A 23686-nucleotide genomic window follows, 5' to 3' on the forward strand; every position below is an offset into this window, starting at 1 on the left:
TTTCTTTAGATGAGTATTACTATATCATAAGAAAACGTTTTATTCTAGATTTTTTCCATCAATACCATGACTTTTGTATTAGAACTGCTTTCCATGAATGAGCGTATCAAATAGTTAGGGGAGACTTATTCCTCTGTAATGGATACGCATGTCTCCACAACAGCATTCTCTCCTTCCAGTTTCATACAGGCTAAGCCATATAAGAAAGTCAGGATCACAAGTCATAAAGTGAAAAAGTTCCATTCATGTTACCAACTTCCAGGATTATGCTTCTTAAACTAGTATCCTAAGGAATTTTACAAACTTGCCTTTAATTTTTTAAAATATTTATTTATTTTTGAATGGCAGAGACGGAATGCAAGTGGGGAAGGGGGTAGAGAGAGAGGGTGACAGAGAATCTGAATCAGGCTCTGCACTGACAGCAGAAACCCAATGCAAGGCTCAAACTCACAAACCGAGAGATCATGACCTAAGCCAAAGTTGGATGCTTAAATGACCAAGCCACCCAGGTGCCCCTACAAGCCTGCCTTTAAAACAGATTTCTCATTATACAGTTAAAACCTTGGTTTGCAAGCATAATTTGTTCCAGAAACATGCTTGTAATCCAAAGCACTCGTATATCAAAGCAAATTTCAAGAACCATTGGCTCAGCTGTGATCATGTGACTTTTGGCATCACATATTACTTGTTGTAAGACATCACTCACTTTTCAAGTTAAAACTTATTAGAAATGTTTGCTCATCTTGCAAAACACTTCCAGAACAAGTTACTTAAGATCCAAGGTTTTACTGTATTTGATTAATATTTTTCCAAGATTTCTTTTTTTTAAATGTTTATTCATTTTGAGAGAGAGCACACGCGTCCATGTGCTAGCATAAGTGGGGGAGGGGCGGGGGGAGAGGGAGAGGGAGAGGGGGAGAGAGAGAGAGAGAGAGAGAGAGAGGGAATATCCCAAGGAGGCGTCACACTGTCAGCACAGAGCTTGATGGGGGGCTGGAATTCATGAACCATGACATCATGACTGGAGCCAAAATTAAGAGTCAGACACTTAACTGACTGAACCACCCAGGTGCCCCCAAGATATCTTTTTTTTTTTTTAATATTTATTTTTAAGGGAGAAAGAGAGTGAGGGGAAGGGATAGAGAGAGAGAATCTCAAGCAGGCTCTGCACCTTCAGCACTGAGCCTAACGTGGGGCTTGAACTCACAAACTGTGGATCATGACCTGAGCTGAAATCAGGAGTCAGATGCTTTAACCGACTGAGCCACCCAGGGGCCCCTTGACATATCTTTAATAGTACACCTAGTTTGGACAGAATATTTATCTGAAAATGAAAAAAAAAAAAACAAACCTAAAGAATATTAAAAAAAAATTGTACTAAATATATCCAATTACAAAATGATACCTTATAGAATTCTGCATGGAAAAAATACAGTAAAAACTTGGTTTGTGAGCATGATTTCATTCCAGAAACATGCTTATAATCCAAAGCACTTGTATATCGAAGCGAATTTCAAGAACCATTGGCTCAGTTGTGACCATGTGACATTTGGCATCACATACTACTCACATTGCAAGACATCGGTTGTTTATCAAGTTAAAATTTATTGGAAATGTTTGTCTTCTGGAACACTGTGAGAACAAGTTACTCACAACCCAAGGTTTTACAGTATTTTTTTTTAATGTTTATTTATTTTCTGGGGGTGTGGGGGGGACACAGAGAGCGGGATAGAGAGATTCCCAAGCAGGTTCCATGATCAGCATGGAGTGGGACATGGGCCTCATCCAATGACTGTGAGATCATGACCTAAGCCAGTATCAATGGTTACACACTTAACCAACTGAGCCATCCAGGTGCCCCCTGCATGGAAAAATATTAAGTAAACGATATAAACATAAAATCTTAGTTTCTGTTGTAACATGTTTACAAATAGTATCTCAAAAGAACAATGTTATAAATAGAACAGAGGAGAGATCCTGCAAACTTTTCTATAAAGAGTTAGATAGTAAATATTATAGACTTTGCTAGCTAAGAGGTGAACTCAAAGGTATTATGTAGGTATATAAAATCACACAAAAGAAAACTAATATTCACAAAATTTTACTGAGGAAATTCAAAATATGATAATAATAAGTAATCTTTTATAATATATGTCTATTAATGAAAAGACTGAATTTTTTTCCTTGGGATTTTATTTAAAGTGGGTTCAATGTTAATGCCCCATCACTAAATTGAGCACTAGCGTTTATCTGTACAAACCATTCATAGTTCATGGGCTATACAAAAGCAGGCAGGTTGGCCCATAAGCCATAGTTTGGTGACTCCTGGGCTAGAAAATCAAATAAATCATAGATATCTCACAAATGTCACAATAACATCACAAATGCAAAGATACAACTATAAAATACTGTATTAAAACCATAAATTGTCCAATCTTATAAAATGATATAAATAAAATGTAAATACTGATTTTTATTTTTTGGAAGGAATCTTTTTTTTTATGTTTATTTATTTTTGAGAGACAGAGAGAGAGAGAGAACGAGTGGGAGAGAGGCAGAGAGAGAAGGAGACACAGAATCTGAAGCAGACTCCAGACTCCAAGCTGTCAGCACAGAGCCTGACGTGGGGCTCAAATTCATGAACCGTGAGGTCTTGACCTGATCTGAAGTCAAACACTTAACTGACTGAGCCACCCAGGCACAACATAAATATTGATTTTAAAATAATTAAATATGTCACAAGGTACTCCTAAAATCAGTATTCCATCTAAAACAAACACTAATTATTTAATTAGCCATGTTGTGTCTGCTTTCTTAAAATTTATAGTTTAGTAGCTAACAGATGGAAAAAACCCACCACCATCATTGGTGACCACCAATGATGAATGGATAAACAAAATGTGGTGTATACATACAATGGAATATTATGCAGCCTTAGGAAGGAATGGAATTCTAACATGCTACAACATGGAGGACTTTGAGGACATTACATTACATTCACCTTGGCTAGGTGAAACAAGCCAGTCACAAAAAGACAAATACTGAATAATTCTACTTTTGTGAGGTACGTAGAGCAGCCAGATTCATAAATAGAAAGGAGAATGGTAGTTACCAGAGGCTGGGGGGGGACAGGGAAGGGGACCAGGAATATTGTATAATGTATAGAGAGTTTCAGTTTTGTAAGATGAAGAATTCTATATATGGATGGTGGTACTGTTTGCACAACAGTATGACTGAACTTAATACCACTGAATGTACACTTAAAAACGGTTAAGATGGTAAATTTTATATGATGTGTACCACACATAAATCATTTTGTATGATGATTTTACCACAATAAAAAAACTGGGAAAAAATGTAGAAATTGGAGTTGACAGACTCTCTATAAAATTTTTCAGAAGTAAATTGATACTTTCTTTCCCTCTTGATAACTTTCTCAGTAAGGATAAGTAATTCATTATCCTATTGTCTAAGAACAGAACTTAAAGCATGTATTCTCTTCAAAAATATGCCATTGCATAATTTAAATATTTGAAGACCTCACTAAGGCCTTTAAATAGAATATTTTTTTTTAATGTTCATTTATTTATTTTGAGAGAGAGTGAGTGAGCACAAGCAGGGTAGGGGAAGAGAGAGGGAGTGGGAATTCCAAGCAGGTTCTGTACTGTCAACGCAGAGCCCGATGCGGGACTGGGACTGGACCTCAGCAATGTGAGATCAGGACCTCAACCTGAGCCACCCAGGTGCTACTTTAAATAGAATAATTTGAATAACAAATCACTTTAACTGGTTTTCCCCAACTTCTCACTTCCCCCATCTTGAGGATTAGTTTCAGAGAACCCAGCCTATCTGGGTTTTCTGCTTTCAGGTTTCATCTAGCTTCCATTAAAATGTCAGTTGGGCTCTGTTCTCTTCTGGAAGCTTGAATGGAGAAGAACCTGCTTCCAAGCTCACTCAGGTTGTTGGCAGAATTCATTTGTTTGCAGCTATCAGCCTAAGAGTTTCGATATTTTGCTGTTTGTTAGCCAGAGGCCAACCTCAGTTCCGAAGGGCTATCTATGGTTCCCTACCATACGGCTGTCTTCATAGGAGTTCACAAAAGGGCAGCTTACTTCTTCAAGGCCAACAGGAAAGTAAGAATGTGCTAGCAAGATGGAATCTAAAATAAAACCTAATGTAACCATAGGAATGTCATTCCATCAACTTTGCCATGTAACATAACATCATCACAGACCATTTATTTTCTCTATAGTGGGGGAAAAGGATGGGGTTGATGTCTTCCTTTCTAGCATCCATGGCATCAACAGCAATTAGCAGATTCTCTGTTAGTATTAAAAAAAAAAAAAAAAAAAAAAAAGCAGGGGCCTGGGTGGCTCAGTTGGTTGAGCATCCAACTTCAGCTCAGGTCATGAGCTGGTGGTTCATGAGCTCGAGCCTCACGTTGGACTGACTGCTTCAGATCCTCTGTCGCCCTCTCTCTGCCCCTCACCTGCTCACACGTGCTATCTCTCTCAAAAATAAATAGGCATTTTTTTAAAAAAGCAAAATTCCAATACTCAAATTTTACAATAAGGAGAAAAGTACTAAACTGCTCATTAGACATCCAATTTTTCTATACAATATTCTTTCTTAGTTGGTAAACAAAGGCAAATATACAAAAGTAAAGTTCAAGGGAAGCAGGAAAAGACCTGAGAACAATGAACTCTTCAAATATTTTCTAAAGTACAATGTTTATTAGATGTCTAAGTCGTTTAGTCATTTCTAATTTTCAACCCTATAGCAGAAAAGCTTTCCAAATCACTTTCATTCCATATAATATGGGCCTTAACAGTCAGTGCTCCAAATCTGGAACCAGCATACTCCTTGCTATATTAACCTGCCAGTAAGCTACAGAAAGCAAATCAAGAACACACAAAGCCTGCTATAAATTTGGTTATGGAGTTGAGGGCTACACAGAACCTCTTAAGTCCAGTTTCAGTTCCAAGAACAATATTAATATTGATTTCTGGGACATTATAAAACATAAGTCTTCTAAACAGGGCTAACTGGTATCCAATGCCATGAACAGATAAAGTCCAGAGTAGCAAAAGTCCAATTCACCAAAAGGAGGCATCATCTAGAGGCACATCTGATACTTAAAGACTTTATGTCAGGCTGGATTGACACCAGTGAGTTTCTGCAGAGACAGGACCCATTTTTTGAAGTCTGTATAAAGCTAAACTGATACAAATGTTATCTATAGTTTTATAAAGCCAACACAAAAGGAAACATCAAAGTACTTCTACAAAAACACACTTCAACAAAAATAGTTCTACTACAGCGCAGAGGAATGAAAAGTCTTTCCTAGAAATGAGCACTATTGCTAAAGTGGCACTCAGAGTCTATATACCATATAGTACTTTTATCTATCACTCTAATAGTTAAGCATTTAAACAATGCAATCCTAATTTTTCCTGGATTTTTATCCTCACAAAGTTGATCCATAAATAGGAAGTTTATCTGTTCATTTTGAGGGGTGGCTATCTATTCTAAGCAGTCATCTAAGGAAATATAACTGGTGGATTGTCTCATATCCTTATGTGAAACATTCAGCAAATAATCTAATCTCTTTTCAAACTTAGTTCTTTTCCATGGGCATTAAAGAAAGTAATTAAGATTTTTAAAAGGTTTTTTAAATATTTACTTTGTTTGGGTACACTGTTCCTAAGAAATGATTTTTTCTTTTCTTTCTTTCTTTTTCTTTTCCCCTATGGTATAATACAGAGCTTATTTAGATTTCACTTGTTTTACACATAGTCATTCCATGTACTTTTGTGGTCTAAAGTCATCACTTGGAGGTAGCAATGGAAAATAGCAGTGTCAGAAGACCTGGGTTCCTTCACTAGCTATGTGACCTTGAGTAAGCCACCTTAACCTATAAAAGGGGACTAGTATCTGGCCTACTATACACACATAGCAAATTACTCAACTTATATAAAAATTGATCAATTGTTTTGATATATTTTAAGAGATATAGGAAAAGATTCTTCTTAAAAATATTTTCATAGGAAGGCTGCTGATGAAAAAAGCACAGGCTTTACACTCAGGAGTCCTGTGTTTCTGGGATTCTAGCTCTGTTACTTATTAACGTATGATCCTAGGCAAATTAATTATTCTCCATGCTTTCAATTTCCTTGTATGCTTGACATAATCCCAACTCAGAGGATTGTTGTAGGGATTAAATAAGGTAATTCAATAATCACTCACTCAACATGTATTTATCTAGCAATCATTCTGCTTGGTGCAATACTAGTTAAAAGTCCCATGTGAAACACACACACACACACTGTGCTAGACTACTAGACTTCAGGGTTTCAAAAAAAAGTCAATGATACATTAAAGCAACATTATGGCAAAAACAAAACAAAACAAAACAAAACAAAACAAAAAAAACCTAACCTAATTTTTTTTTTTCACCTATGTACCTTTTTGGAACCAGTCATAGGAATCTGGTAAGTTTTTGTGAGCTGTTACAGACAAATTTGCAAGACTGAATCCAAGCACAAAAAGTCAAGTCTGGATTCAGAAAATAATTCTGAACTAACAGAAAACACATTTTGAGTCTAGCTGTTCATGTGCCTGACAGGATAAACACAAGGAGGTCACAAAAAAGACAAAGGTTAGAACTGATGGCATTTACCACACAACATATAACTAATATAGGGCCTGGCATAGGGTAACTGCTTATAAATATTGGTTGAAAGAATTGAATTGAATTGAATTGAATCCCAATTCTGCCACCAAGTGACTCTGAGTAAGTTATCAACTTGTCTGAACCTTAGTTCTCTGTGAAATATAAATGTGTCTGTTTTATCTATCTCATAGGACAGTTGTTATCAAATGAAATCACATGAGAATGTATTGGCACTAACAAAACAATAATTATGACATATAATGACTACTGGTACTAATTAGCTCAGAAGCCTACTTGTAAGATGCTATTATGTAAGTACAAGGAAAGAGCATCAAAATCTACTGGGGAAAAACCCCCCTATTTTCGAAAAATGTCATCTTTATGATGAAAGGAGCTGGTCACCGCTAAACTGGTGCTGTGCCTTTTCTAACCCGTAGGTTACAGCGGCAGGGTCTGTTGAGTGGCATCGTGTTTGACTGAATCCCCCAGTCAGCGCAGGCAGCATTAAGATGCCGATTTGAGGGTCCCCACCTTCAGAACCACCATCTAGGCCCAAACAAGGCACTACCAGTAAGATGCCTTTGTAGTTAGCGGAGCGAGAAAACAACAGCACCGAGACAATTCCACCCTCCATAGGGGTAAAGGGACCGCCTGCCAGCCTTACTCACCCGGGTCGGCCAGAGCGCGCCCCAAAGCCCCGCCTCGTCCAGCGCCCCCGCGTCTCCGGCCAAGCCCTGCGCCCCCAGTCCCTGCCTCCTGGCACGTACGCAGTGCTGAAGGCTGGGGGAGTGCGGCCTGGACCGGCTACTTACCCAATGGCCGTTCTTAGGGCGCCTGCTGTCCAGCTGGCCGAGCCTCCCGGCACTATCCTTCCGGGGCTCCCAGGACTTGCCTTCGGTCGGAGCCCCAACTGCAGCGACTGCAACCTCGGCAGGCACGTAGGAGCAAGGGGGAGCAGAAAGCGAAGCCTACAGAGAGGGACGAGCCCGGGGCGGGGTAGCCGTTTAGCCACTCCCTTAACCCCTCCCCCGCTGTTCCCCGCGAAGTCCTGGGAGGCAACGAGGTACCGATGGACGTAAGAAAGCTAGGACACAGGGCCCCGCCCCTGACCTCTTCCCGCCCTGCCGGGTCCAGACTACGCCGTGACTCCGTCACTGACCTCGGGGCGCTCCACCCACTTCTAGTTGGTGGGCGCGCACGCGCACTTGCCGGCTTCTTTTGACAGCTTTGGCCAAGTGAGAAGGAAGGGGAGCAGGAGGTGTCGCGAGAGTTGGCCTCGTAGGCGATGTAACTATGGCGAGTCCGGGGATCGACACGGAGCAGGAGCCGCTCCTCGGCGACCGCACACCCGGAAGCAGGTGAGCGGATGTTGGGAGAAAGCCCCCTCATCTTCCTGCGCTATTGGGACTGGCCCCTTTCCTGGCGTCAGCCTTACGGAACCGAAAGATGAGTCTCAGGGCGGCAGGAGGCTGCGGCCGGTCGGGTGAGACAGGGCGATGTGCTCCTGCGCCTGAGAAAAGAGGTCCGCGGTGAGCCAGCGGGTTCTGGTGAAGCTGTCAGAGAAACTCAAACTGCCTTCATTCCAACAGTGTTGCAGCCTTTAAGTGTCTACATTCTGCATTCCTCTACAGAACTCATCACTTTACACGTCTCCCAGAAGTTCCGAAATGAGGGTTTTAATCGATGCTTGAAGATACCTCTCTTAGGTCGCCCTTTATTATTTCCAGTTATTTTAATCCTAGTTTATGGACAGCAATTTAGAATTGTTACAGTTTGTCTCTTACTACGCAATTAAGAATCTATTTTTGTTTTTAAGAAAATGGAATTAAGTATCATTATGTTTGAAACCTAATTTATCAAGTAAATTAATGCACAGTTAAGCTGTCAACCACCATGTTAATTTTTGCTCATTTGTCTCTAAAGCACCAAACTTTTATTTTAACCGCTTTGTTTGAAACTCTGGACAGTGTATCTCTCTGGTCCCCAGTTTACTAAATGGAATATAGGCATTGCGGATTACCTATATTTTAAATTGAGATCAATACAATTATTATCAATGTTGAAATGTGTCATAATAGAGTGATGTCCTCAGGGCCTATTGAGACATTTTGGACTATTTGCTTCCATATTAGTTTTTTTCTTCTACACTACTTTCTTACACTTTCTTACCAATTTATTCTGCACTTGCTACACTTTTAATGTTTTCTGTTTACTTTTTAGTTTTTCTGCCTATTCTGTTGCTGGCTGACTATTCCCCATAATGTTTTTATTATCTTTTGACAACTTTTGTTTTTGTTTCTGTCAGCAACCTCTCTTCTCCCAACTTTATTTTCAGACTTCTAGTTTGCTGCTATTTTGAAAACCATATCTAAGCTTAATAGAACTATGTGTAGTTAGAATATGGAAGCTATGACTAGGGCTAACGATCTGTCTTATTAGTCAAATGCACGTGTTTCAGTGCATAGATTGCCACATTTGGATTTCTCAAACTTCTGCTTTTTCCAGGTTCTTGGCTATCTTCCAGATAGATTCAGGATCTTTGAGTTAATGGTTAGATGTGGTCTTGCTATACGTTCTGTCACTGTGTCCAAATTGCTTTTAAAAAAGGACTTACTGGGGCGCCTGGGTGGCGCAGTCGGTTAAGCGTCCAACTTCAGCCAGGTCACGATCTCGCGGTCCGTGAGTCCGCGTCGGGCTCTGGGCTGATTGCTCAGAGCCTGGAGCCTGTTTCCGATTCTGTGTCTCCCTCTCTCTCTCTGCCCCTCGCCTGTTCATGCTCTGTCTCTCTCTGTCCCAAAAATAAATAAACGTTGAAAAAAAAATTAAAAAAAAAAAAAGGACTTACTTTTGGCTTTGATTATGTCCTTGTGATTGAGGCTCATTAAGGTGCATCTAAATTCAGATGTTCTGTCCATAAACAGTACTTGACTGAGATTCTAGATTTAGCATTTTAAAAATAAGATATTTTGAGAATAATTCAATAAGTATACCATCTTTAAAAATACAGTTGGATTCCCTAGTAAAGTGAACAAATATGTAATGGACAAGTGGTATTCACTTTGAGTAAATTGTAGGAACTTCAGCCTAGTTCACCACCAACTTTTCCTCACTAGGAAGGTTAGTTTTAGTTTATTGGTCTGATGAGTCCTGGGTGGTCTCCACTGACTCTATCTACAATGTTTGAGAGAACAGAGGTTGGCAAACTTTTTCTGTAAAGGTCCTGATGGTAAATATTTTAGGCTTTGCAGAACAAGAGGCAAAATCAAAGATACAGGTACTTAGATAACAAGAAAGAAAACAAATTCTCACAAATTTGGTAATGAAATTTATAATAGATGAGTAAAATCTTTTTGTAATACAAATCAATGAGGAATAGATTTCAGGGGTGGCATTTTGCTTAACAGAGTTAAAAGTTAATGTTTTCTTTAAAACAATTTTTTTTCTAATGTTTATTTTTGAGAGAAAGAGAGACAGTGTGTGAGTGGGGGAGGGCAGAGAGAGAGGGAAACACAGAATCCGAAGCAGACTCCAGGCTCTGAGCTGTCAGCACAGAACCTGATGCGGGGCTCGAACTCATGAACCGTGAGATCATGACCTGAAATGAAGTTGCACGCTTAACCGACTAAGCCACCCAGGCGCCCCAAAAGTTAATGTTTTCTATTAAGTTGATCACAAGTACTCACAAATATGTTCAAATAGTAACAACTATTCTTAGTTCACTGGTGATCTAGAAACAGGTGATAGGCTGGGTTTGGATTGAGGACTACAGTCCTTGCTGTACAGTCCATGCTGATCCCTTTCTGAGAATATCCTAAAATGTTACAGGTGCTTAAAATTTTTCTTTGCAACTCCAGCCTAATTTCTGTAATACAAATATTGCTATGACTTCTGGTCTTGTAGAGCATATCCTTATAGAACATTCTCAATTTATTTCTGTCTTCTAAATTCTGTACGGTAACACCATTACACTATTCTGTCAGTGAGCACACACTTCTTTCTCTTATCTTCTTTGAATATAGGTTCTTTTTTGCTCTTCAGTAGTTCACAGATGCTCTCTCTAATAAATGTATAATTTTATTTTCCCCCCAGTAAATCTAGAATCATTTTTTGAAAATAAAGTACTGCTATTTATCCAAGGCTCCTTGTATTAAATAATGATCTATTGAACCTAAATTTGGCACTTTATTTCTGTTAACTTTTATCTAACTTATTTTGGTGACCAATTCACTCCAGCATATCATGAATTCTTTCTAGTTTTTAAGTTACAGGCTTGATAAACATATTATCATTTGATGTATTATAGTTTGAAATGAAAATGTTGAGCGGGACAAAACTCTAACATTATAATTTCACTTAAAGGAGAATCTCAAATGGAGAACTAATATCAGATGACAGCAGTAATAGTCGAGAGGAATCAAAAAGTTAAAGATTGCCTTGGAAGTGCAGCATTCATTCTTGTGCCTTTGAAATACAAGACAGAAACCTTAGAAACTCAGTCTTAGCCATGTGACATGGTTGGTTGAATCATCAAAATTAACAAAATACAGTAAAAATTGAAACTTCATTGAAGAACAGCTATACTCTCCAATGTTCCTACTCTCTCTAACAAAGTAGAAAGATATACTTCTTCACTAAAATTATACTTTTTGAATTAAAAAGAAGGAAAAAGTAAATTTCTTTATTTTGAAAAATTTCAAATCCATAGAAAAGTTGAAAAAGCGGTACAATGAACACCTGTATACCCTGTGACTAACCGTTAGCCTTGTTCACACTCCTCAAATCTCTATACACATACAGCTCTCTTTTGCCAAACTACTGAAAAGTAGGTTGCAGATATCATGACACTTTTATCCCAAGTATTTCAGTGTGTAGCATGCATCTTCTCAAAATAAAAACATTCTTTTATACAACTGCATCACTGTTATCATAGGTAAAAATATAATACTAATGCAGAATATCATGCAATATACAGTCTAAACTGAAGAATATTCATTTGTTCCAAAACTGTACTTTATAGCTATTGTTTTTTTTTTTAAATAGGATCCAACTAATGGTCATGCATTATTATAGGTTTTTTATACTCTCAACCTATAACTGTTCCCTGATCTTTTCTCTCTATTCTTCCCAATATTGAATCCTTTAACAAGTCTAAGTCAGTGTTCTGTAGAACATCTCACATTCTGGATGTTTGGCCTGTTTCTTCTTCTTTTTTTTAAATCTTTATTTTATTTTATTTTATTTTTCAATATATGAAATTCATTGTCAAATTGGTTTCCATACAACACCCAGTGCTCATCCCAACAGGTGCCCTCCTCAATACCCATCACCCACCCTCCCCAAATCTTTATTTTAAATAAGTTTCATGCCCAACTTGGGGCTTGAACCACTGGCCCTGAGATCAAAGTCCCATGCTCCACTGACTGAGCCAGCCAGGTGCCCTTGGACTGTTTCTTCTTTTTTTTCTTAATAGGAATATTTCATTTTTTCTATAATTTATTTATTTTTTATAATTTACATCCAAGTTAGTTAGCACATGGTGCTACAATGATTTCAGAAGTAGATTCCTTAAGCCCCTTACCCACTGAACCCATCCCCCTTCCCACAACCCTTCCATCAACCCTTTGTTTGTTCTCTGTATTTAAGAGTCTGTTATGTTTTGTCCCCCTCTCTGTTTTTATGTTATTTTTGCTTCCCTTCCCTTATGTTCATCTGTTTTATATCTTAAAGTCATCATATGAGTTGAGTCTTATGATATTTATCTTTCTCCAGCTAATTTCACTTAGTATAATACCCTTTAGTTCCATACACATTGCTGCAAATGGCAAGATTTAATTCTTTTTGGTTGCCGAGTAATACTCCATTGTATATATATACCACATCTTCTTTATCCACTCATTCATTGATGGACATTTGGGCTCTTTCCATACTTTGGCTATTGTTGATAGTGCTGCTGTAAACATTGGGGTGCATGTGTCCCTTCGAAACAGCACACCTGTATGCCATGGATAAATACCTGGTAGTGCAATTGCTGTGTCGTAGGGTAGTTCTATTTTTAATTTTTTTAAGAACCTCCATACTGTTTTCCAGAGTGGTTGCGCCAGTTTGCATTCCCACCAGCAGTGCAAAAGAGATCATCTCTCTCTGCATCCTCACCAACATCTGTTGTTGCCTGGAGTTGTAGCCATTCTGACAGGTGTGAGGTGGTATCTTATTGTGGTTTTCATTTGTATTTCCCTGATGATGAGTGATGTTGAGCATCTTTTTGTGTGTCAGTTGGCCATCTGGATGTCTTCTTTGGAGAAGTGTCTATTCATGCCTTTTGCCCATTTCTTCACCTGATTATTTGTTTATGGGGTGTTGAGTTTGAGAAGTTCTTTATAGATTTTGGATACTAACCCTTTATCTGATATGTCATTTGCAAATATCTTCTCCCATTCTGTCAGTTGCCTTTTAGTTTAGTTGTTTCCTTCAATGTGCAGAAGCTTTTTACTTTGATGAGGTCCCAGTAGTTCATTTTTGCTTTTGTTTCCCTTGCCTCTGGACACGTGTTAGATAAGAAGTTGCTGTAGCCGAGGTCAAAGAGGTTTTTGCCTGCTTTCTCCCCTAGGATTTTGACGACTTCCTGTCTTATGTTTAGGTCTTTCATCCATTTTGACTTTATTTTTGTGTAGGGTGTAAGAAAGTGGTCCAGGTTCCTTTTCCTGCATGTCGCTGTCCAGTTTTCCCAGCACCACTTGCTGAAGAGACTGTCCTTATTCCATTGAATATTCTTTCCTGCTTTGTCAAAGATTATTTGGCCATACGTTTGTGGGTCCATTTCTGGGTTCTCTATTCTGTTCCATTGATCTGAGTGTCTGTTCTTATGCCAGTACCATACTGTCTTGATGATTACAGCTTTGTAATACATCTTGAAGTCCGGGATTGTGATGCCTCCAGCTTTGGTTTTCTTTTTCAAGATTGCTTTGGCTATTCGGGGTCTTTTCTGGTTCCATACAGATTTTAGGATTATTTGTTCTAGCTGTGTGAAGAATGCTGGTGTTTATAGGTATTGCCTTAAATATGTAGATTGCTTTGGGTAGTATTGACATAACAGTATTTGTTCTTCCTATCCAGGAGCATGGAATATTTTTCCATTTTTTTGTGTCTTCTTCAGTTTCTTTCATAAGCTTTCTATAGTTTTCAGTATATAGATTTTTTTTTTTTACCTCTTTGGTTCGATTTATTCCTAGGTATTTATGGTTTTTGGTGCAGTTGTAAATGGGATCAGTCCTTGGTTTCTCTTTCTGTTGCTTCATTATTGATGTATAGGAATGCAACCAATTTCTGTATATTGATTTTGTATCCTGCGACTTTGCTGAATTCATGGATCAGTTCTAGCAGTTTTTTGGTGGAGTCTTTTGGACTTTCCATTTAGAGTAACATGTCATCTGTGAAGAGAGAAAATTTGACCTCCTGCTGGCTGATTTGGATGCCTTTTATTTCCTTGTATTGTCTGATTGCTGTGGCTAAGACTTCCAATACTATGTTGAATAACAGTGGTGAGAGTGGACCTCCCTGTCTTGCTCCTGACCTCAGGGGAAATGCTTTCAATTTTTCCACATTGAGGATGATATTAGCGTTGGGTCTTTTGTATATGGCTTTTATGACCTCAAGGTATGATCCTTCTATCCCTCTTTTCCTGAGGGTTTTTATCAAGAATTATGCTGTTTTTTTGTCATATGCTTTCTCTGCATCTGTCCAGAGGATCATGTGATTATTGCCCTTTCTTTTATTGATGTGATGTTTCACATTAAGTGTTTTGTGGATATTGAACCAGCCCTGCATGCCAGGTAGAAATCTCACTTGGTCATGGTGAATAGTTTTTGTAATGTATTGTTGGATCTGGTTGGCTAGTATCTTGTTGCGGATTTTTGCATCCGTGTTCATCAGGGAAATTGGTCTATGTTCTCCTTTTTAGTGGGGTCTTTGTCTGGTTTTGGAATCAAGTAATGCTGGCTTCATAGAAAGAGTTTGGATGTTTTCCTTCCATTTCTATTTTTTGGAACAACTTCAAGAGAATAGGTGTTAACTCTTCTTTAAATGTTGGTAGAATTCCCCTGGAAAGCCATCTGGCCCTGGACTCTTATTTTTTGGGAGATTTTTGATTAGTAATTCGATTTCTTTACTGGTTATGGGTCTGTTCAAGTTTTCTATTTCTTCCTATTTCAGTTTTACTAATTTATGTTTCTAGGAATTTGTCCATTTCTTCCAGATTGCCAATTTTATTGACGTATAATTGCTTATAGTATTCTCTTATTATTGTTTTTATTTCTGCTGTGTTGGTTGTGATCTCTCCTCTTTCATTCTTGATTTTATTTATTTGGGTCCTTTTTCTTTTTGATCAAATTGGGTGAGGGTTTGTCAATTTTTTAATTCTTTGAAATAACCATCTGTTCTACTGTTTTCTTGGTTTTGATAGCATTGATTTCTGCTCTGATCCTTATTATTTCCTGTCTTCTGCTGGTTTGGGGTTTTATTTGCTGTTCTTTTTCCAGCTCTTTAAGGTATAAGGTTAAGTTGTCTATCTTTGACCTTTCTTCCTTCTTTGGAAAGGCCTGGATTGCCATATACTTCCCTCTTATGACCGCCTTTGCTGTGTCCCAGAGGTTTTGGGTTGTGGTGTTATCATTTTCATTCACTTCTATGCACTTTTTAATTTCCTCTTTAACTTCTTTTATTTATTTAAAAAAAAATTTTTTTAACGTTTATTTATCTTTGAGACAGAGAGAGACAGAGCATGAACGGGGGAGGGTCAGAGAGAGAGAAGGAGACACAGAATCTGAAACAGGCTCCAGGCTCTGAGCCCTCAGCACAGAGCCCGATGTGGGGTTCGAACTCACGGACCTTGAGATCATGACCTGAGCTGAAGTCGGACGCTCAACCGACTGAGCCACCTACGTGCCCCAATTTCCTCTTTAACTTCTTGGTTAGCCCATTCATTCTTTAGTATGATGGTGTTTAGTCTCCAAGTATTCGTTATCTTTCCACATTTTTTCTTGTGGTTGATTTCGAGTTTCATAGAGTTGTCTGAAAATATGCACAGTATGATCTTGATCTTCTTGTACTTGTTGAGGGCTGATTTGTGTCCCAGTATGTGATCTATTCTTTAGAACATTCCATGTGCACTGGAGAAGAATGTGTATTCTGCTGCTTTAGGATGAAATGTTCTGAATATATCTGTTAAGTCCATCTGGTCCAGTGTGTCATTCAAAGCCATTGTTTCCTTGTTGATATTTTGATTGGATGATCTGTCCATTGCTGAGTGGGGTGTTGAAGTCTCCTACTATTCTGTTAGTACTATCGATGAGTTTCTTTACGTTTGTGATTAATTGATTTATATATTTTGGTGCTTCACATTTGGAGCATAAATGTTTACAATTGTTAGGTTTTCTTGGTGGATAGACCCCTTAATTATGATATAATACCTTTCTTCATCTCTTGTTACAGTCTTTATTTTAAAATCTAGATTGTCTGACATAAGTATGGCTATTCTGGCTTTCTTTTGGTGACCACTATCATGATAGGATAGTTCTCCATCCCCTTACTTTCAATCCTTAGGTGTCTTTAGGTCTAAATTGGGTCTCTTGTAAACAGCATATAGATGGATCTTGTTTTCTTATCCATTCTGTTACCCTGTGTCTTTTGATTGGAGCACTTAGTCCATTGACATTTACAGTGAGTACTGAAAGATAATAATTTATTGCCATTATGTTGCCTGTAGATTTGGAGTTTCTGGTGGTGTTCTCTGATCCTTTCTAGTCTTTGTTGCTTTTGGTCTTTTTTTTTTTTTTCCCCATCTTTTCTCCCTTCAGAGAGTCCCCCTTAAAATTTCTTGCAGAGATGGTTTATTGGTCACAAACTCCTTTAAGTTTTGTTTGTCTGGGAAACTTTTTATCTCTACTTCTATTTTGAATGACAGCCTTTCTGGATAAAGAATTCTTGGCTGCATATTTTTCCAATTCAGCACATCAAATATATCCTGCCATTCCTTTCTGGCCAAGTTTCTGTGGATAGGTCTGCTGCAAACCTAATCTGTTTTCCCTTGTAGGTTAAGGACTTTTTTTCCCTTGCTGCTTTCATGATTCTTTCCTTGCCTGAGTATTTTGTGAATTTGACTATGATATGCCTTGTTCATGGTTGGTTTTTGTCAAAACTAATGGGAGTCCTCTGTGCTTCCTGGATTTTGATTTCTGTGTCTTTCCCCAGGTTAGGAACTTTTCCACTATGATTTGTTCACATAACTCTTCTACCCCTTTCTCTCTCTCTTCATCTGGGACCCCTATGATTCTGATGCTGTTCCTTTTTAATGAGTCACTGATTTCTCTAATTCTTAATCATGCTCTTAATCATGCCTTAATCTCCTTCTTTTTTTCTGCGTCATTGTTCTCCATAAATTTGTCCTCTGTATTGCTGATTTGCTGCTCTCCCTCATTCCATTCTTGCTGCTGTGGCATCCATTGGAGATTGCAGCTCAATTATAGCACTTTTTATTTCATCCTGACTAGCTTTTATCTATCCAGAAAGGGATTCTAATCTGCAACTCCAGCTAGTATTCTAATTATCGTGATTCTAAATTCTGGTTCAGACATGTTGCTTGTATCTGTGTTGATTAAGTCCCTGGCTGTCATTTCTCCCTGTTCTTTCTTTTGGGGTAAATTCCTTTATTTCATCATTTTGAAGGAAGAAAAGGAATTAATAAGGTAAAAAAAATTAAAATTAAAAAATTAAAAGCAACACACAAAAATCAAATAAAGGTTGCTAGGTCCTAGGTGTGTTCTGGTCTTGTTGCTAAAAGGAGCTTGATAGATCAGAGAAAAAAGGGAAAGATAAGAAAAGAAAAAAAAAGGAAAATGTTTGAAAATTTGAAAAAATGAATACAATGAAAGACTAAAATGGAATGATGGAAGTAAAAAAATAGAATTTGAAAAATTTACAAAAAAGTAAAAAAAATATAGAAAAAAATTAAAAATATTTTTGATAGAAATGGAGAATAAAAATAAATTTTTTCTCTTTATATATTCAAGAATAAGAAAAGAAAGGAAAAAAAGTTGAATAGTTGGTTCAGCAAACAGACTGAAGTACGATTGAAATTACATCAGTTTCCCCTAGAAGTCAAACTATGAAGCATTTTATAGTCCATAAACTAAGCAGGTGGAGAGACTTGTGTTGTTTCTGGAGAGTGAGGTTGGTCCAGTTGGCCAGGGCTTGGTGTATCAGCTCTGTTCTCTATTAGGTGCAGCTGCTTAGTTTACTGGGGTGGATTGCTGTGGCACATGTAGGCGTGAATGTGCTTGCGTGGGAGGTGTGAAAATGGCATCACCCATCTACCCAGCCTCTAGTATCAGAACTCTGTGCTCTCCCCAACCAGCAATTGCACACCCCTCCTTTTTCTCCAGCTTCCATCCACTCCCCCGCTTTTACACTGTCCGTGACCAAGCCACCAGGTTGCCTGGTGGCACCTCCCTCCTGAGTTTTATCTCAGATGTGGGTGTGTTTCTCCACCCCTCACTTCTGAGGGACTGTGGCTTTGACCAGCTCAGACCTTCTTGGGAAGGGTCTCACTGAGCAATGGCTGGGTGCCGGCCCTACCCCAGGAACATTCCGGAGACCATGCTGCTGCTGATGCCTGGGGACTGCATCTGGGTGCCAGCCCACCCCAGAAAAAGTTCACGTGGTCATGTAGCAGCAGCATTTCAGGGATTATGGAAAATCACACACATCTGGCACCAGGCTTACCCCTTAACATCCTTGTTCCAGCACCAGCCAATGTGGTTGTTGTAGGGGGTCCACTGGACCTTTGCCTGTGGGGAGGCTGCACAGCCTCTACCAAATGTCCTCCCAGCAAGGGAACTGCCTCTCCCTGTGTGACCCGAGGGCCCTGAGGACCTCACCCACTGCTCCTGGGGATTCACCCACCCTACCAGTGCACCACCACGTATCAAGCTGCAGAGCTTCAGACTCTGGACTCCCCCCGCTTATAGTCTTAATAGAATTTAAATCTTCTCTTTGCTCCTTTCTCCCTTTTTGTTCAGCCCCTTGCATACTTTCTTTTCTCTCCAGCTGCTTTCGGGCAGGGGGGATGCTTTCTGTACTCTCCCCATCTCTGTCCTCTCTCCACAAGCAAAACCAGCTCTGTGCCCTCCACAACTTTCTCCTCCAATTCACCTCTCCGTGTTGAGTACCTGCTGAGTTATCTGGTTCAGGTTGTGCAGATTGTTGTGTGAATCCTCAAATCAGTGTTCTAGGTGTGCAGAATGGTTTAGTGTTGATCTGGCTGTATTTCAGGACAAGGGATGCAAAAAAACTTCCATGCTGTTCCACCGTCTTGGTCCCTCCCCTGGCCTGTTTTGTTTTTTTTGTTTTTTTTTTTTTTCTTTTTAAATAGGTCCTCGTCAAACATTCCTGGCATGGACATCCCACGGGTTATGTTGAGAATATGTCAATATATTAATGTTAGAAGACACCAAATGCTAGGCCATCCCACTATTGGGGATGCCAAGCTTGACCACTTGGTTAAGGGAGTGACTGCTGGGGTGCCTGGGTGGTTCAGTCAGTTAAATGTCCAACTTCAGCTCAGGTCATGATCTCGAGGTTCATGAGTTCGAACCCCACATTGGGCTCTATGCTGACAGCTTGGAGCCTGCATCAAATTCTGTGCCTCCCTCTCTTCTCCTCCCCCACTTGCATCTGTCTGTGTGTGTGTGTGTCCCTCTCTATAAAAATAAAAACAAAAAGAGGGTGAGTGGTATAAAACTTAATTTTCCATTTTGTAATTGGAAAGTAGATAGTGAGGTGATACTTTGAGGCCCTGTGACTATCCTGTCCTCACCAACCTTTCAACCAGTTGTTTTTGTATCCATGAACGACCCTTGCTTTCATCCATTATTACATGGAAACTAGTTATTAAATAGTGATTTTATAATTCTGTCATTCCTTCAATATTTAATAGCTGTTATTAAAAAAAGGAAGTTTTGACTGAGCTCCAAATCGATTTGAAGTCTCTCAAATAAACAATTTTATTACATTTTTTTCACAATCAAATTATTTACTTCTCTGGTTTCCTAACTTAGATAAGATCTGAGCAAAACAGTTATTTGACATTTTCAGGCTTATTTTTTTTTAACGTTTATTTATTTTTGAAGGAGAGAGAGACAGAGTGTGAGTGAGGGAGGGACAGAGACAGAGACACACACAGAATCTGAAGCAGGCTGCAGGCTCCAAGTTGTCAGCACAGAGCCTGACATGGGGCTCAAACTCACAAACCGTGAGATCATGACCTGAGCCGAAGTCGGACATTTAACCGACTGAGCCACCCAGGCGCCCCCAGGCTTATTTTAATGATAGTTCTTATTTATGCTGGTCAGTTTAATTTTTTATCTCCAGGAAATAATAATGGGTTCATTAAAAGTGTAATACCCAGTGCTGGAAGTAATACCAGAATACAGTGCTGTGGGATTGAATGGTGCATACCTTTTCCTGCTCTGTAATCATCTGCATTATGTATCCCAAATTCCAAAATACTGATTTCCAAATACAGATGGTCCCCAACTTATAATGGTTTAACTTAAGATTTTTCAATGATACATTGGTGCAAAAGTGATCACTTTTGGTAGAAACCATGTTTCACGTTTTGAATCTTGATCTTTTCTTGGGCTAGGAATAGTAGAATATTCTTGCAGTGCGAGATAGTGGCAGCGAGCCTCAGCTCCCAATCAGTCATGTGATCACCAGAGTAGCCAATCTATACACTTCCAACCATTGTACCCATACAAACATTGCATTTCTCATTTTTAGTACAGTATTTTATAAATTACATGAGATATTCAATACTTTGTAATGAAATACGTTTTGTGTTAGGTGATTTTGCTCAACCATAGGCTAATGCTTGTGTTCTGAGCCTGTTTAAGGTAGAATGAGGTATTAAGCTCTGATATTTGGTAGGTTAGATGTATTAAATGCATTTTTAACTTAATTTTTTCCAACTTGCAATAGGTTTGTTGGAAGGTAACCCAACTGTAAGTCAAAGAAGATCTTTATAGGCCTTTGGGATTCTGCTATTTTTCAAGTATGCTACATTATGGTGAAAGGTCTATTTTTATGGAATGGCATATTCATATATATTGTATCAATAACTAACATACCTGGCACATAGTAGATCTAATTAATGTTATCTTTCTTCTTCATTCACTCTCTACCACTCCCGGTCACAACACATCTGAAAAAAAAAGTTTCTTTTTTGAAGACTAAGTTGACAACTCTAAGGTCTATTTTAGAAAATTTCTTTTAAACATAAGAAGGCATTTTGCCTGTTGTGTTTATCTTAATTATTTGAAAACATATTGTTCATATTAAGGCAAATTTGTTAACTCATTCTATATGTGTATGTAAAAATGTAATGATACATATATCACCTGGACCCTTGAAGTAGTGTGTGTGCTTAATATACTTGCCCTTACTCCAGGTCACAGGCTTATATGAGAGATCAACCCAGTCTAGAGGGACCTTGGACTCTCTTTAGTCAACTAACAGAACTTGTCTGGTAACTCATGTTGGAGCAAAGGCAAGTGTTCTAGAGGTCCCAGGACTAGGAATGTCTTAGGTCACATTAAACTTTTCTGGTGTCATTTCTATATTAATTTTGCTGAAAGTACCCTGCCAAAATAGCTTCCTACAGCAAAGTCAATTTACTGTCCTCAAGTAGAACATGTCATAATGATGACAGTAATCATTTTTTTAAAATATGTAGTAGTTGTATATCCCATCAGTGTGAGATCTAATTGTAGCTAGTTTATTTGATTTATTTTGATAGACTTTATTTTGTCAGTTTAACAAATTCCAACACTCAATTTGTAGCAAGTCAATGATATCAAAATAATTGGTTGACAAAATGTTATGCCTTTTTAAGCTACCTCATGTCTCCCAAGTTTCTATGTGTAATAAAGCACAAGTATAATCCATGGAAATTCACAGAAATATTGCTTATTCATAGATAATTAGTACAGCAAATATCAATATTAATAAATTATAGCTTTGTCATAGCATTTTTATTACTTTAGGAGAGAGAAAATAAAATTGTGCCACAGAAAGATTTGCACATAATGAGATAACATTAAACTACTTTTTTCTTCTTTACACCTAGAGAATGGGATATTATAGAAACTGAAGAGCATTATAAGAGCCGATGGATATCTATTAGGATTCTGTATCTTACTATGTTTTTCAGCAGTGTAGGTAAGTATTAGAAATTATATAGAATTTAAAAATTTCAGATAAAGTATCTTATTTTAATGTCACTTCATTTTTTTAATTATTTTGTATTTTAGTAAAAATCACAATATAAAATTTCCCATCTTACCCATTTCTAAGATCAGAAGTGTTACATATATCTACATGGTTAAATAACCAATCTTCAGAATGTTTTCATCTTGCAGAACTAAAACTCTTTACCCATTAAACAACTCCTCATTTCCCCCTCCTCCCAGGCCCTGGAAACCACCATACTTTCTGTTTCTTTGAATTTGATGATTCTAGATATTTCATATAAGTGAAATCATACAGTATTTTTCTTTTTGCAAATGGTTGATTTTATTTAGCATAATGTTCTCAAGGTTCATCCATGTTATACTATGAGTCAGAATTTCCTTTCTTTTGAAGACTAAATAATAGTCTATTGTATATATGGTGGGTAGGCAAATCTTTTCCTCTACTTTCTTAGGTTCTGTAGCTGGTACCTTCAAAATAAAGCAATGGAAGAGAGATCAACAAGAAAAAAAGCTTATACATTTATTTGATGTTAGTTATTTTTACATTATACAGACCTATACACTATACATTATAGAAAAGTGAAAACTCCAAAGAAATGGTTAGAGTTGGGGGCTTATATACTATTTTAACAAAGGCCAGCGATTGTAAAGAAATGACTAAGGAAAGGAGTTCGGGCTTTCTCCAGGAACCCCCTACTGTCCTAATGTATGCCTTACTAGAGGAAAAACAACCTTAGCTTGACAATTCCTAGGCCTCTGTTGTATAATGAATCTTCTTTAACATATGAAAATCCCTTTAGGAACTTCCTCTTGGCTTTATCTTCCCCAGCTCCATGATATATAAAAGGTCACCTTTATAACACAGCCCTTTCTGCCCATGGGTCCTGTCCCCGTGCTTTAATAAAATTACCTTTTTTGCACCAAAGACATCTCAAGAATTGTTTCTTCGATGTCAGCTTCGAACCCCCACCATTCAAAAACCCCATCAAAGCCACTAACTGAGCTGGGCTCTGCACTATAAGTGCAGAGCCTGCTTGGGATTCTCTCTCCTCTCTGCCCCTCTCCTGCTTGTGTGCTCTGTCTCTTCCTGTCTCAAAATAAGTAAATAAACATTAATAATAATAAAAAAAAAAGTAGAATTGCTGAATCACATAACAGTTCTATTTATAAGTTTTTGAGGAACTGCTATACTGTTTTCCATAGCTGCTATACTATTTGTACATTCCCACCAACAGGCAGGGTTCAAATTTTTCCACATCCTTACCAACTTTTATGTTTATTTAATATGAGTCATTCTAATGGGCATGAAGTAGTCTCTCATGGTTTTTTTGGCTTGTATTTCCCTAATGATTAGTAATGTTGGGAATATTTTCATATGCATATTGGCCATTTGTATATCTTTGGGGAAATATCTATTAAAGTCCTTTGCCCACTTTTTTTTATTAATTTTTTTTAATGTTTATTTATTTTTGAAACAGAGAGAGAGAGAGCATGAACAGGGGAGGGTCAGAGAGAGAGGGAGACACAGAATCCGAAGCAGGCTCCAGGCTCTGAACTGTCAGCACAAAGCCTGATGTGGGGCTTGAACTCACGGACCATGAGATCATGACCTGAGTCGAAGTCGGACGCTTAACTGACTGATCCACCCAGGCGCGCCATCTTTTGCCCACTTTTTAATTAGGTTTTTGTTGTTCAGTTGTAGAAGTTCTTT

General features: G+C 38.3%; 2 protein-coding genes across 7 annotated transcripts in view; one reads left to right on the forward strand and one right to left on the reverse strand.

Moving 5' to 3' along the window:
- ABHD18 (abhydrolase domain containing 18) overlaps positions 1–7775 on the reverse strand; it is a 43340-nt gene extending 35565 nt beyond the window's left edge. Inside the window, exon 1 of the mRNA XM_040474316.1 lies at positions 7486–7775. The gene's annotated coding sequence lies outside the window, so the exon portion shown is untranslated. The remainder of the gene's footprint in view (positions 1–7485) is intronic.
- MFSD8 (major facilitator superfamily domain containing 8) overlaps positions 7111–23686 on the forward strand; it is a 59077-nt gene continuing 42501 nt past the window's right edge. For 4 of the 6 annotated variants that reach the window (XM_040474299.1, XM_040474294.1, XM_040474285.1 and 1 more), the window contains exons 1-3: positions 7111–7243; positions 7858–8031; positions 21852–21943. In XM_040474299.1, coding sequence (XP_040330233.1) covers positions 7967–8031; positions 21852–21943 — 157 coding nt within the window. In that variant the 5' untranslated portion in view covers positions 7111–7243; positions 7858–7966. The remainder of the gene's footprint in view (positions 7244–7857; positions 8032–21851; positions 21944–23686) is intronic. The other 2 variants (XM_040474274.1, XM_040474280.1) reach the window with 2 other exon arrangements.

The sequence above is a fragment of the Herpailurus yagouaroundi genome, unplaced genomic scaffold (genome assembly GCF_014898765.1).
Source record: "Herpailurus yagouaroundi ecotype Mexico unplaced genomic scaffold, PumYag 28, whole genome shotgun sequence".
Taxonomy (NCBI): Eukaryota; Metazoa; Chordata; class Mammalia; order Carnivora; family Felidae; genus Herpailurus; species Herpailurus yagouaroundi.